General features: G+C 44.4%; 1 protein-coding gene across 2 annotated transcripts in view; it reads right to left on the bottom strand.

The window, feature by feature from the left end:
- The window catches only part of zswim5 (zinc finger, SWIM-type containing 5), a 272952-nt gene that overhangs the window by 8130 nt on the left and 250131 nt on the right, over positions 1 to 14691 (bottom strand). Inside the window, exons 9-13 of one of the 2 annotated variants that reach the window (XM_038794096.1) lie at positions 13521 to 13781; positions 11753 to 11888; positions 10276 to 10433; positions 5982 to 6145; positions 5367 to 5384 (exon numbers count right to left, since the gene is read on the bottom strand). In XM_038794096.1, coding sequence (XP_038650024.1) covers positions 5367 to 5384; positions 5982 to 6145; positions 10276 to 10433; positions 11753 to 11888; positions 13521 to 13781 — 737 coding nt within the window. The remainder of the gene's footprint in view (positions 1 to 5366; positions 5385 to 5981; positions 6146 to 10275; positions 10434 to 11752; positions 11889 to 13520; positions 13782 to 14691) is intronic. The other variant, XM_038794097.1, reaches the window with a different exon arrangement.

The following is a 14691-nucleotide window of genomic DNA, read 5'->3' on the forward strand; positions in this document are numbered from 1 at the left end:
GACTGGTCCAAAGTGACTGCGTTGAGTTACGGGTAGTCGGTGGCTCGATCAGCAGTGCTGGAGTGGCCCCATGATGACTGTCCACGGAGGTCGTAGTCATCGAGATGAACATCGGGTGATGGCCAAGATGGCTGCCCCCATTGATCGCACGTGGCGGGCGATGAAGATGGCGTCCAAGATGGCCACCCCCGTGGATCGCACATGGCGGGCGGCGAGGAAGATGGCGTCCCCCATGACTCGCACATGGCCGGCCGCGTGGGGGAGGATTGCCAAGATGGCGGCCCCCATGAGTCGCACATGTCGGGCGGAGGCGGAGTCGGCAGACACGCTGCAACATTACGGGGTCTGCGGGCCTGCGAGTTGGGGGAGCGATTGCTCTGGACAGCGGGGGAGTTAGAGGGTTTCGATTTCGACAGGCATACTTCAGCATAATGTCCTTTTCGACCACAGCCGCTCCAGGTCGCATAGCGGGCCGGGCAGTGCTGCCGTGGGTGTTGGGGCTGACTGCAAAAATGGCACGGTGGCGCTCCACAGTGGGTGAGTGGCTGTGTCGCACAGGCCTGGGGCAGCCGCTGGTCAGGGGTCCACAATGGGGCCGCATGGTCTGCGGGGAATGAGTTAACACTTTGAAACGCGACTCTGCGGGGCGTTGGCGGCGGGTAGCGAAAATATGCTGTGCGTAGACTTTGTTTACAGGCCGCACGTATAATCGGTCGAGCATAGCGAGGGCCTCGGTGTACGAGTCAGTACTGTTGAGTTGTGTAGAGATGCGATGGCTCACCCGTGCGTGCAGTAGACTGAGTTTCTGCTCATCTGTAGTAGCGGAGGTAGTCGACGCAGCCAGGTAGGCCTTGAAACACCGAAGCCAGTGTAGAAAGACTTCCTTCGCTTCTGCAGCCTGCGGGTCGAGTTCTAGTCGATCAGGTTTGAGGGCTGATTCCATAGTGGTTTTCTTAAGTCTATTAAATTGATGTGACCATCAATTCACTTGAGACACGATAGGAAGTAAACTGTGGCTTTAATAGACTTACAACTGAGCCTGCCTGCGACCAGAAGAACTGAGGGCAGACTCACAAGGCTGCAGCACTTTATACATCTGGTAGTGGGAGGGGCCATGGGCAGAGCCCTGTACAAGCTCCTCATCTCCCCCTGTGGGTAGAGCCGCACAACGGCTCACAGACAGAGCCCACAACGACACAATATACAGTGTGAATTACATGATGTACATTCACCACAAAAGGGCTCCAGGCGCAGCCAAGTTCCACATTTCTCAGCAGACCGTGATTGGAGGTCCGGGTGAGAAACATGGAGTTATGTTCTAAGGTAGGAAAATAAGAGAGGAGTGGATTGCCACTCCATGGAAGATTCAGTCCAATAATGTCTGTACTATGCAAAGTGCTTATATTTTCAGGTTTTGTTCTTCCTTCCTTCTCCTGCAATCTCACTCTCTCACCCGAAACTTCCCCCAGCCCCCTGCCCTTCCTCTGCAAATAGAAACATAGAATATCAGAGCAGGAGTAGGTCATTTGGCCCATCAAACCTGCTTCTCCATTCAATGTGATCATGGTTGATCCTCTATCTCAACACCATACTCACTCATTTATGGTGGAAACAGCTCTCTGGGTGTTTGTGACCTTCTGGTGCCTCACTGGGGGAATTATTTTATAACATAAACCTGGCAAGTGAGAATCGGAAGATTGCCTCAGGAAGGCAGACAGCATTATTAGAGACCCCTCCCACCCAGGCATTGCCTTCTTCCAGAACCTCCCATCAGGCAGAAGGTACAGAAGTCTGAAGACCCGCATATCCAGACATCGGAACAGCTTCTTCCCCACAACTACAAGACTCCTCAACAACTCCCCCTTGGACTGATCTGTTCCCTGTAAGAACATTATTCACGACGCCTTATGCTGCTCTTGCTCATTTATTTGCTTTGTTTGGCCCCTTGTTCCGCACTGTAACCAATCACTGTTTGTCGATGTACCATTTGTCAATGTTCTCTGTTGATTATTCTTTTGTCTACTATGTATGTACTGTGTACGTTCCCTCGGCCGCAGAAAAATACTTTTCACTGTACTTCAGTACATGTGACAATAAATAAATAAATCAAAAATCAATCAATCAAATCAAAATCAGATTGTAGCAACCAGGTGCAATATCATAGCTAAAAGTAAATTGTGTTTTTTTTTTTCTCTGAAGATGACCAGTCAAGAAAATCTTTTTAAGCGCTGTACGTTGGCTGCATATTGTGGAATCAATCTACAAAGCCACTGGTACGTGCCCGAGGATTTGGTTGTCCATTTGATTTCCAAGTTATACCATGCTCATTGTGGAGAAATTGGAGAAAAGAGAACGGGTGGATTCCGGTCATCAGACTAATGCTGCTTCTGGTATTTGGCCTAAAGTAGGATATGTGGTCATTTGGGAAAGTTCCCCCTCAACTGTGAGAAGTGCATTACCTAGAACAGCTTGCAAAAGAGGAAAATACAGAACTTCTTACTCTTGATTGATGAGTAAATATTCAATATACAGTTTCTTTGTTTTATTTAGCTCAGGCCCAGTTCTGATAAGTTGGAAACCTGTTTCTTGGTAGGGGAGGGGATTCCCATGAATTTCAAAATAAATTTAGTGACATCAAGATGCATGGAAACACATGAATGAGAAACTGCCAACAGTTTAAAGGAGGGAGTCAATCTTTGCATCTACCCAAACGGGTAAATAAGAATCTCAGTTGCACATCTTCTTCAAAAGATGGAGGCCTGGATTTTCTCCATGACCCGGCCCCGGGTCACTGTTCATGTGGAGTTTACACATTCTCCCAGTGTCTGCGTGGGTCTCACTCCCACAACTCAAAAAGATGTTCAGGGTAGGTGAATTGGCCATGCTAAATTGCCCTTGGATTGGAAAAAAAGAATTGCATACTCTAAATTTATTTTTAAAAAGAAAATGACAGAAGTGCCCGAAAATTGTAAGTCCCGCCCTTGACTCCGGCATTTCCCATTTTTGCGGGGTCCGGAATGGGGGCAGTTTGCATATAATGGAGGCAACTGGCCATTTAGCTCATCAGCTGACTCCATTCGAGTAGGATTTTGGTAACCTAGAACTGTGAAACCTGAAGTGTGCCGAATAGATGGACCCACTCAGGGCAGGTCTGAACATTGTGCACTTCTTTGGGTAGCCTTGGATATCTTTGGGGAGGTCAATTGCCCTTTGAAATGTTTTAAGTAGGCATAAATGTACGTAAAAGGAACTTTAACTTACTGTCAAGTTCATTGGAACTATCAACAGACCTGTCAAAATCAATTGTCAAAACTGTGAAAAACTGTCAAGACGACAAGTAAAAAGAACCTGTCAAAACTATCAGGAGGAAATGTCAAGAGGACCTTTAAAAACTGTCAAGAGAGGGGCAGCACGGTGGCACAGTGGTTAGCACTGCTGTCTACGGCGCTGAGGACATGGGTTTGAATCCCGGCCCTGGGTCACTGTCTGTGTGGAGTTTGCACATTCTCCCCGTGTTTGCGTGGGTTTCACCCCCACAACCCAAAAGATGTGAGTATAGGTGGATTGGCCATACTAAATTGCCCCTTAATTGGAAAAAATAATTGGGGTACTCTAAATTTATTTTTTAAAAAGTGTCAAGAGGAAATGTCAAAAGCACTTGTCAAAGGAAAATCAATTGTCAAAACTGTGAAAAACTGTCAAGACGACCAGTAAAAAGAATCTGTCAAAACTATCAGGAGGAAATGTCAAGAGGACCTTTAGAAAGTGTCAAGAGGAAATATCAAAAGCACATGTCAAAGGAAGCTGTCAAGCTGTCCAGCCATTTAAAAGTCCTGTCCATTAAATCGTTAAAATAAAATGTCTAGAGTGTTTAAAAAAATCATTCCTTGCTATTTCGCTCTGTCTGTTAATATGAGGCTATTACTGGATAACTGCTAATATATAGTGAAGTCCAAAATAAGTACGTAGAATTTTATTAATCTCTGCGCATGTCCTGAGGTCTATTCATGGTGGATGCTGAGTGAGTTGGCCTGGTAGGTATAGAGTTGTGAGTGGGGGGGATGGCATGGGTTAGCACTAAGTTGGAAGAGGGGCTATAACGGGCCATTGGGGACATTGGGTTGGCACGGAGGATATGAGCGGCAATGGACGGAAGCTACTTGGGCATAGGTTCGCATTGATGTCATGAGGGGCCATGGGTGGCAGGTACAGGGCATCAGTTGGCATGGAGAGTACAAGGGCTATAGGTAGAGGGTACCAGGGTATAGGTTGGCATGGTGGGTAAGAGGAGTATGACAGTGAGTACAGGGCATGAGGTGGCTTGGGGAAGTGTGTTGGAGGGGGAAAGGTATGAGTAAGGGCTTGGGTGGGGGGAGGGGGGGGAATGTTTTACATTTTTATTCTTTTTATTTACATTTTGGACAGAGTATGGGATCCCCAAGGCAGGCCTTCTGCTCAACCCACCTGCATCCTCTTCACTACTTCCAGGGTCGCCCACCCCGACTTCGAATTTGTTCTGCTATCAGGGCAGCCATTTGTAAAAGTCGTGTTCGGGGAGCTGGGAGTTCTCCCGAATCTACACACCCGACTCGCAGGCGAAAAGCCATGCTTGAATCTCTCCCAATTGCATTGAAGTATCATCCTGGATTATGTGCTCAAGACCTGGAGTGGAGTTTGAGCCCACAACGTTCTGACTCAAAGCTGAGAATGTTATGATTAAGCCAAGACCTTTTTCAAACATTATTTATGATGTGGAGATGGGTTGGAGATGTTGGGACTGGGGTGAGCACAGTAAGAAATCTTACAAAACCAGGTTAAAGTCCAAACACTAGCTTTCGGAGCACTGCTCCTTCCTCACCCGAGGAAGGAGCAGTGCTCCAAAAGCTAGTGTTTGAAACAAACATGTTAGACTTTAACCCGGTGTTGTAAAACATTATTTAGACAGTGGACCAGAGTGGCATTGGAAGAGGTCACATCAAACATTTCCTGTGGCATGCATTTCCTATAGCCTCATCACATTAAGTTCCCCACAAGACTATGTCGAACATCAGAAGAAACAAATTCATCATGCAGAGAATCAGGGGCACCAAACCACATTGTACTTTAAGGTACAGCCAATTGGGCCACTATTCACTGTTTTGCCCTACTGATATTTTCCTTTACTGGAATTATATCTGTTATTTACTTTAGAGTTGCCTTCACTTGGAGCCATCCTGAGTGCATCTTACGCTCCAACAGAATAAAATTTAAAATATTATGTATTTGCTGTCCCAGCTCAAAAATTCTGTGTCTCCACTGATGGACTTCCTCACCCTCCCTCTCAATTTTCTTTCCGTTCTTTCCCTTCCAATTGCTGTACTGCTTACCAGCTGATGTCTCATCTCCTAATAAAAGAAAATTGGTTTCATTAGACTCTTCTGCAAACGATGTTGTGGCCTTATTACCTTCCTATTCCACAATACAAATCAGACTCCAAGACAGGGCTTCCAATGTTGCAAATCAAATTAACTCTCAATGATCCATGTTGGACCACTCAATGGATTCATTTTCAAAACAAATTTTCCAATTAAAAGGTCAATTTAGCGTGGCCAATCCACCTACCCTGCACATTTTTGGGTTGTGCGGGTGAGACCCAGGCAGACACGGGGACAATGTGCAAACTCCACCAGGACAATGACCCGGGGCCGGGATCGAACCTGGGTTCTCGGCGCCGTGAGGCACTCAATGGACTCTATGCCAAGAGGATGCACACTGCTGCTCAACAGAAAAGTGCCCTAAAATTCCACCCCACATTTTCCTCGTCTCAAGTTTTCCACCACATCTTCAGAACACGGGATCAAAATAAGCTTCCCTAGAAATTATTTGCAAAATTTCCCTCCTTGCTTCCTTGTGGGCAGAGGCTTGCTCTGACTGTGCTTCCCTCAAAAGCACGGCCTAGATTGGGTTTGTTTATTCTGGAGTGGTGAATTTATTGTTCTTACCTGCAATCCAAGCTCCAGAGCCACGTTGAGAAGCGTGATATCGGGTGGAATGTCAGCTGGTGTTGCTATTTTAAACGCATCCTGGGCCAGTTTAAATATGAGGGAGGAGGAGTGAATGTTCTTCCGAATAGCTTCTAGGACAGTCCGCAATCGCAGCATATCCCCTGAAAATAGTCAAAGGAAGTTAATTGGGCCCTAGTTTGGGAGTTTGAAGCTCCCAAATCAGTCTGTGAATAACAAGGTTAGTGCCATTATAATCATAGAATCCCTGCAATGCAGAAGGAGGCCATTCAGCCTGTCGAGTCTGCACTGACCCTGCTAAAGACACCCTACCTAGGCCCACTCTCTCTTCCCTCCCGCTCCCCACCCCCACCTCCTCCCCACTATACCGGTAACTCCACCTGACCTGTTGGACACTAAGGGGCAATTTAGCATGGCCAATCCACCTAATTTGCACATCTTTGGACTGTGGGAGGAAACTGGAGCACGCGGAGGAAACCCACGCAGACACAGAGAAGAATGTGCAAACAGCACACAGTCACCCAAGGTTGGAATTGAACCAGGGTCTTTGGCGTCGTGAGACAGCAGTGCTAAACCACTACGCTACCTTATGGAAACGTCATTTAACTTTGATGACAGTTTAGGTGGTCTCTTTACATATTGATTGGGAGAAGTTTGGTTTTGATTTAAGGGTTGAAAATTGTTTATGCCACTGAAATTCTACAATACTCTACGCAGTAACAGGTTCAAAAACAACTTCTTCCCTGCTGTTACCAGACTCCTGAATGACCCTCTTATGGACTGAACTGATCTCTACACACATCTTCTCTATTGAGTAGTACTGCACTCCGTATGCTTCACCCAATGCCCGTGTCTATGTATTTACATTGTGTATTTATGCATGTAACGATCTGTCTGGACTGTATGCAAACAATACTTTTCACTGTACCTCGGTACACGTGATAATAATTCAAATCCAAATCCAATATAGGAGACAGGATCTGCACACCTTCCGTGCAAATATGAATAGATGGAAAAGAAAGACAGTAAAAGTCCAGCTATATCATGAGCCTGGTCCATTCAATCGTTTTGTTATCAACTGACTCTCAGTACTCCCCAGCTATCAGCAGCTTTGCAATTGCCTAGGAAAGGCAAAAAAGAGAAAATAAATACGAGGCCAATTCAGGAGCTCTGGAAAATTCCTCTTCGATCCAGTAGTGTGGTGTAATATGAAGGGTCATATTAAAATAAGTGAGAAAGCAGGCAGTGAAGAGGAAATAAAGAGTTTACAGATTGATATAAACAGGCTAGGAGAATGGGCCAAAATTTAGCAGAAGGAGTTTATAGAGTCATAGAATAATAGATGTTTACAGCCTGGAAACAGGCCCTTTGGCCCAACTTGTCCATGCCACCCAGTTTTTACCACTAAGCAAGTCCCAATTTCCTGCATTTGGCCCATATCCTTCTACACCCATCTTACCCATATAACTGTCTAAATGCTTTTTTAAAGACAAAATTGTACCTGCCTCTACTACTGCTTCTGGCAGCTCGTACCAGACACTCATTGTGTGAAACAATTGTCCCTCTAGTCCCATTTTGTACCTCTCCCCTCTCACCTTAAAACTATGCCCTCTAGTTTTAGACTATCTAACTTATCTATGCCCCTCATTATTTTATAAACCTCTATATGATCACCCCTAAGCCTCCGACGCTCCAGGGTAAAAAGTCCCAGTCCACCCAGCCTCTCCTTATAACTGAAACCATCAAGCCCCGGTAGCATCCTAGTAAATCTTATCTGTACTCTTTCTAGTTTAACAATATCCTTTCTGCACTCTTTCTAGTTTAATAATATCCTTTCTATAATGGGGTGGATAAGTGTGAGGTTATCCATTTTGGCCGAAAAAATAGAAAGGCAAATTATCTAAATGGAAATCAGATTCAAAATGCATCTAGGTAGAGGGATCTGGGTGTCTTTGCTCATGAATGGCAGAAAGTCAGTATGCAGGTACAGCATGTTAATAAAAAAGGCAAATAGCGTTTATTGCAAAAGGACTGGAATATAAAAGTAGAGAAGAGATGTTGCAATTGTATAATGGGCAGCACAGTAGCACAGTGGTTAGCATAGTTGATTCACAGCTCCAGGGTCACAGGTTCAATTCCTGGCTTGGGTCACTCGCTGCGTGGAGTCTGCACATTCTCCCAGTGTCTGCCTGGGTTTCCTCCGGGCGCTCCGGTTTCCTCCCACTGTCCAAAGACGTGCAGGTTAGGTGGATTAGCCATGCTAAATTGCCCTTAGTACCCAAAAGGGTTACAGGGATAAGGTGGAGGTGTGGGCTTGGGTCGGGTTCTCTTTCCAAGGTCCGATGCAGACTCGATGGGCCGAATGGCCTCCTTCTGCACTGTAAATTCTATGATTCCATAAGGTGCTGGTGAAACTACATCTTTTTTTAATATGTATTGTAGAGTATTGTGTCCAGTTTTGGTCTCCTTATATGAAGGAGGATCTGGTGGCATTGGAGGCAGTTCAGAGGAGGTTCACCAGTTTGATTCAAGGATGATAGGGTTGATGTATGAGGAGAGTTAGAACAAATTTATACTTGCTGGAGTTTCGAAGAATGAGAGGGGATCTGACCAAGGAATATCAAATTCAAAGAGGGATTGATAAAGTAAACGTGGACCAAATGTTCCCCCTTGTGGGGCAATTTAGAACAAAAGGTCACAGATATAGGTTGATAGGCGATAGATTTAAAACTGAGATGAGGAGGAATTACTCCTCGCACTGGGTGGTGAATTTGTGGAACCTGCTATCCCATAGTGCAGTGGAGTCTGATTCATTAAATGGTTTCAAGAAGGCGATAGATATATTTATGATTTAAAAGGCGGGTTAAAGGGATATGGGTAACAGGCAGGGAGGTGGTTTTGAGGTCAGTCATGATCTGATTGAATGGTGGAGCAGGCTCAAAGGGCTGAATTGCCTAGTTCTGCTCCTAATCCCTATGTCATTCTGTATATTTTAATAAACCAGAAATAATTTTAGCACGATACCATTAAAAGGCCACACACATCACATTGGGAGCATACTGCTATACAAATGAAAATAAAATATTTTTCCCAAATATACTATCTGGTACGCCCCATGGAAATGCTGATATTTATCAACATCTTACTGGGTAAATAAACTTCATGGTTACCATAATGAAAATTATGTGGCTTACTGTTCTGTTCTCCCAACTTAGAATACAGTGGATAATTTTGGTATATCAACCCAAAATGAGCAACATTTTGTTCCCAAACTTTGTTGTAGAATGATTCACACCCAAGTTAGGCCCAAACCCATGTTATTAGCTTTTGTTTCAAAAAAAGATTTGCCATTCCAAAGAAGGAATATTAGGCAGTATTCTCTGTAGCCCGATGCCGAAATCGTATTCGGCGATCGGGCGGAGAATGGGCTCCAAATCGGGGTCGGTGCTGGTTTGATGCTGATCTGCCATGCTCCTCCCCTTCCAAAATGGTGTCATCGAGATGTGCGTCGTGGGCTGTTTCAGCGCTGTTGGTGCGTCATCAGCCGGCCCACCCGCAATGCTCCTCCCCCGATGGGCTGAGTTCCTGACGGCGCGGGACACGTGGGGTTTGAGCCGGCGTGCCGGCTGTGTCCAGCACCACCACACTCGGTTGGGGAGTCTGCTAGGCCTGGGGGGACTGGCGGGCTGTGGGGTCGTGGTTTGCGGGTTAGGTTACGTGTACGGCCGGCACCATATTGTACAGCGCGACAGGTGCAGGTCGTCGACCGTGCGCATGCACGGGCCAGGACCCTGCCACTCTCCGGCCATTTTCGGGGGAGGTGGGGTGTATCAGTCGCTGACGGTGCTAGCCCCTCACCGGAATTGGTGAGGGGTCGGCGCTGAGTTGTCTGTCGTGAAAGTCAACACATCCTACGCTGGCGTCAGCACTTAGTCTCCAGAACGGAGAATCCAGCCCATTAATTTCTTTTCTCTCCCAGCGTCAAACAATATTCCCAAATAAATGTGTGCAGTTGACTTGCTGCCATCCAGCCGCAGTCTATAATGGACCTCTAGAAGGTGGGGGTCAGCAAATTGGTGCAACTTCCACCCTTTACCTTGTAGCACTGGTCCTTGCTTCCTCTTGGCGCCTTCTCCACCATGGCACGGTTGAGATTAGAATTTTACTGAGCTGAGAACACAGCTGCACACTTTCATCTCATCACTTTATAGCACAACGCATTCAGTAAGAAATGTGGAGATGAAAAGTCATTTTTTTGTTACGTTAGACTAACCTTTTGCAGCTGTTAACATTGTGGAGGCCAGCTCACATTGCTGAGACTCAAGGTGTCCGAGAGTAAACCACCGGGGATATCGACTGGGTACAACTGAAACAATGTGGTGAGGGTGGGAGACATCGCCTGCATGTGACGTCGACTCGAGAACAGGTAATCTATAAAAATAAGCACAGCTGCAATATAATGGAGGTGATACGTAGAGATCAGATATTAACAGTGCACAAGCCAACTGGATGAATAAATGATATATTGTATCATTTATTGGTTCATAGTCTGACTTGGAACAGTACTTTTCAAACAGCTATATATCCAGGTTTTAATGTTCTGCAAATTCAATATTTCCCCCATTATATTTGTGTAAGAATTAGGACTATATAATCAGAAGATATAAACCCATCTGCCTGTTCTACGGAGACTTGGGTTGGAGGTGGGAAGGGAATGCAGGACACATTTTCTCTGCATCTACCCTGGCTCCCCGATATAAAGCCAGAGTGCGGGTGAGGAAAATCAAGCATGAAACTATTACCCTGTCACGCCTGGACCATGACTGCTCTACGTACTAACTTTATCCCAGTGTCAATTGGCTGCCATTCCAAGTGTAGACATCCATTAATGATATTTTAGGATGAAAAATGGGTATCTTGTGTGAACGGCACAATTACTTCGTTTTTATGAAAATTATCGCTGACCTATGGATGGAGATCCAGATTCAAGGCCTAACTTCGGACTCTCTGCCTACCCAAGGAAATAAGTGTCCTTCCATTGAAGAAAGAAAAGGACCAGGAAGATCCTCTCCTACATCGTCTCTGATGCTTGCCCGTGTCCTGCACCGTTTGTAGACAAGCCCAGGTTCACTATTTCAAAGAGGCCCTTGGATAGATAAAGAGGTTACAGATCCAGTGTAACAGGTGCTTGTGAACTGAGCATTCCCCAGGTGCTGCGTTAGTACCCTTTTATCTCTTCCAATTTTAAGACGGTATGACCAGGAACTAGCAAATGAGCAGGGGCCATTCTGGGAGAAGAATGTAGCGTCATGTTTTCATTTTAGTCACCCTTCCTATGAAGATAAATCTTGGCCTCTGCTTGCAACCTTCCCCCATCCTTATTCAACCACACAGAACTAATGTCCAGATACTTGCAATGTGAGGGACAGAGTACCTTCCACTATTCCACTGCTCCCAGTGCCACATTCATATTCATGCAGATTGTTCAAATATTAGGTCTTATTACTTTTAGGCCTGAAGCTCTTGCTTGCCAATCCAATAGTGGCTACCATGACCCCACAAATCACCTGCTGTATTTAGTAGAATGATAAATATACATATATGATTGGCTGTAGCTGCTCATATATCTTAACATAGTATCAAAGCACACTATGGGGGAGGGGGGGAAGAGAGAGAGAGAGAGAGAGAGAAGGTGTCAGAAATTGCATGTAACCAATACCAGCATTTAATATTCTAATTAAATTACAAACCTCATTGCTCTTAAAGCTAGTTTGTATGCAAGGTCAGCATCGTGGGACAGTAAAGCTGAAAAAAGATACTTTGCAAAAGTATGCATTGGCACGCTTTCCCGGTGAATCACTTCGCCCAGGCCGCTGAAAGGACCTCCTGTTAATAATCAGAATTGCTGTCAGCTCAGTAGAAGGAAGAATGGCCTGATGAATTTTTACATGCAATAGTTTTACATGCAAGGTGACATTTTTATGTCCATGTTTCTGCAGGTGTTATGCAAATACTTATCAATTTAATATAGTTAATCCTGAAATTGAAGAGCTGTCTTTGGGGAACTTGACAATGAACATTAATCTATTTTTGAACAATTAAATACTTTAGCTTCCCCCTCTGAAATTTTTTTAACATTTTTGTAGATTAGTTTTGTTGCAAACTGAGATTAAGGGATTAAGTTTTGGTGGGGATTCTCTCAATATTCTAACATAACTTTAACAGAAGTTTCACAGAGATCTTGGAAAGATGCTGCAATTTCTACCATTTCTTCAAAGTTTGCACAGGTCTTACTTCAGTATTGGAAAAATCACTGCCGAAATGAAGTATTTTCTTACTGAAGTAATTTCCCCTGATTCTGAAGTTTTCATCTGTTCCTTAAATTAATTTTATAACAGAAATAGAAGAGATTTCTGGAGCTGACTGCATATTCCTGCAGCAATTTATATGGCAGATGGTTCATAAAAATATAATTCTCAGATTACAACAAAATTAAATATCTTTCCAGGCACCATCAAGTCAAGGTCGGGCCCGATAATCATTGAAGAACAGCATAAATATGAATAATTAACTTGGCCATCCTATCTTACTTATAACCTTTATCTTGGAATTTACTTAAGCCTCTGAAGCAAGTAATTAACTGCAGACCCCAAAGAAGACAACACTTTCTGCGATATCTCTAACTTTGAAAGTAACAAAGTCAAACTAGAACATAGAACATAGAACAGTACAGCACAGAACAGGCCCTTCGGCCCTCGATGTTGTGCCGAGCAATGATCACCCTACTCAAACCCACGTATCCACCCAATACCCGTTACCCAACAACCCCCCCAACCTTACTTTTAGGACACTACGGGCAATTTAGCATGGCCAATCCACCTAACCCGCACATCTTTGGACTGTGGGAGGAAACCGGAGCACCCGGAGGAAACCCACGCACACACGGGGAGGACGTGCAGACTCCGCACAGACAGTGACCCAGCCGGGAACCGAACCTGGGACCCTGGAGCTGTGAAGCATTTATGTTAACCACCATGCTACCGTGCTGCCCGGAACTACACTGCATGAATTTAGCCTCAAGGTGGCACAGTAGCACAGTGGTTAGCACTGTTGCTTCACATATCTACGGTCCCCAGTTCGATTCCCGGTTTGAGTCACTGTCTGTGTGGAGCCTGCACGTTCTGGTGTCTGCGTGGGTTTCCTCCAGGTGCTCCAGTTTCCTCCCACAAGTCCCGAAAGACGTGCTGTTAGGTAATTTGGACATTCTGAATTCTCCCTCTGTGTACCCGAACATGTGGTGACTAGGGGCTTTTCATAGTAACTTCATTGCAGTGTTAATGTCAGCCTACTTGTGACAACAAAGATTATTATTATTATTCTCACATTACTGTTACCAGAGCTGAAAAAGTAGCATTATAATGCACTACTACACCAACCATTCTAACTTGTCTTCCCAGAGAAACTGTGAATGCTCATTTGCTTTCTTTAAAAAGATTTAATTGAAAACACTAGTTTTACCTTCTAATAAGATAACAGACTGCTTACGGAGGACCTGTACAAGCATTTCATCTAATTCAAGCTCCTGCAGTTTGAAGATTATTTGCTCCTCATTGCGGCAGACCTTGTCTTGTGCATAGAGGCCCTCAGGCATTACTCTTTGCTGACCCATGCCCATCAGCGCTACCTCCATAGCAAGGGTAAGGTAGGATTCGTTGCTATCTAGGTACCCAGACACAGCCACATGTTGGTAGGTAGCGGGCTTCAGATCACTGCTAGAATCTAATGGGAGTAAAATAAATATTAGTCGAAAGAAATCCTGGACAAAATGTCAACATCTGTTCCATAAATTAATTCTGGAACATTTTAAAATCCTAGCTTTTTGCCTGTTAAAACTTGAGAATCCTTATAAACTTGTGGTTTCAGCATTTCATTTGCATTCTTGTATAACAAAATATTAATGCCCCCCCTCCCACACTTCCTCACATCAGATTAAAAAAGGAATTTCATTTTAATGAAATGAAATTTCCATTAACAGCGGCAATTAAAAATCATGTTAGACACTGGTTTAAAATATTTTAAAACAAACAACATTGCTGTGAACTGCTCATTTGCATGTCAAAACGTGCAATTTTAACATTTTTCTGCTCCAACGTGGTATGCAGCTACACCCTGGCTGGGATGCACACCCTTTATTCTCCACTTCCAGCACTATTCCCATTCGGATGTACCAATGTCCAGTTCCACGTTTGTTTAACAGATTTCTCCTGTACATAACATTTAAAAAAATAGTCCAGGTATCATTGCAGGGAACCTGGTGGTTATGGGCCATACTCATTAAACAAATCTTCAATTATCTATTGCTAGTAGTGTATTAAGAACCAAAACCATACTGTAGTTGGGTTATTTCAAGAATAAAAAACATCCCTGTTGAAAACTGGTCTCTTTGACTCTTCCCTTTACCACGCTTTTCACCACTATGTATTTAGTTTCAGATGGGAAAAATGCCAAGTGACCAAGGATATAATTGAGAACAATTAATCGGAGAAGAGCACATCTCATTCAAGGAATCTAAAGTACCCAAGATCAGAATCATAAAACTGGTCTCAGTCACCCATCTCTGTCTACTAAAATAAAGAAATAACAGCTTCCAAATAGGTTCTGCATATAGTAGTTATCCTACAATGCAAAG

The sequence above is a fragment of the Scyliorhinus canicula genome, chromosome 4 (assembly GCF_902713615.1).
Source record: "Scyliorhinus canicula chromosome 4, sScyCan1.1, whole genome shotgun sequence".
Classification (NCBI taxonomy): Eukaryota; Metazoa; Chordata; class Chondrichthyes; order Carcharhiniformes; family Scyliorhinidae; genus Scyliorhinus; species Scyliorhinus canicula.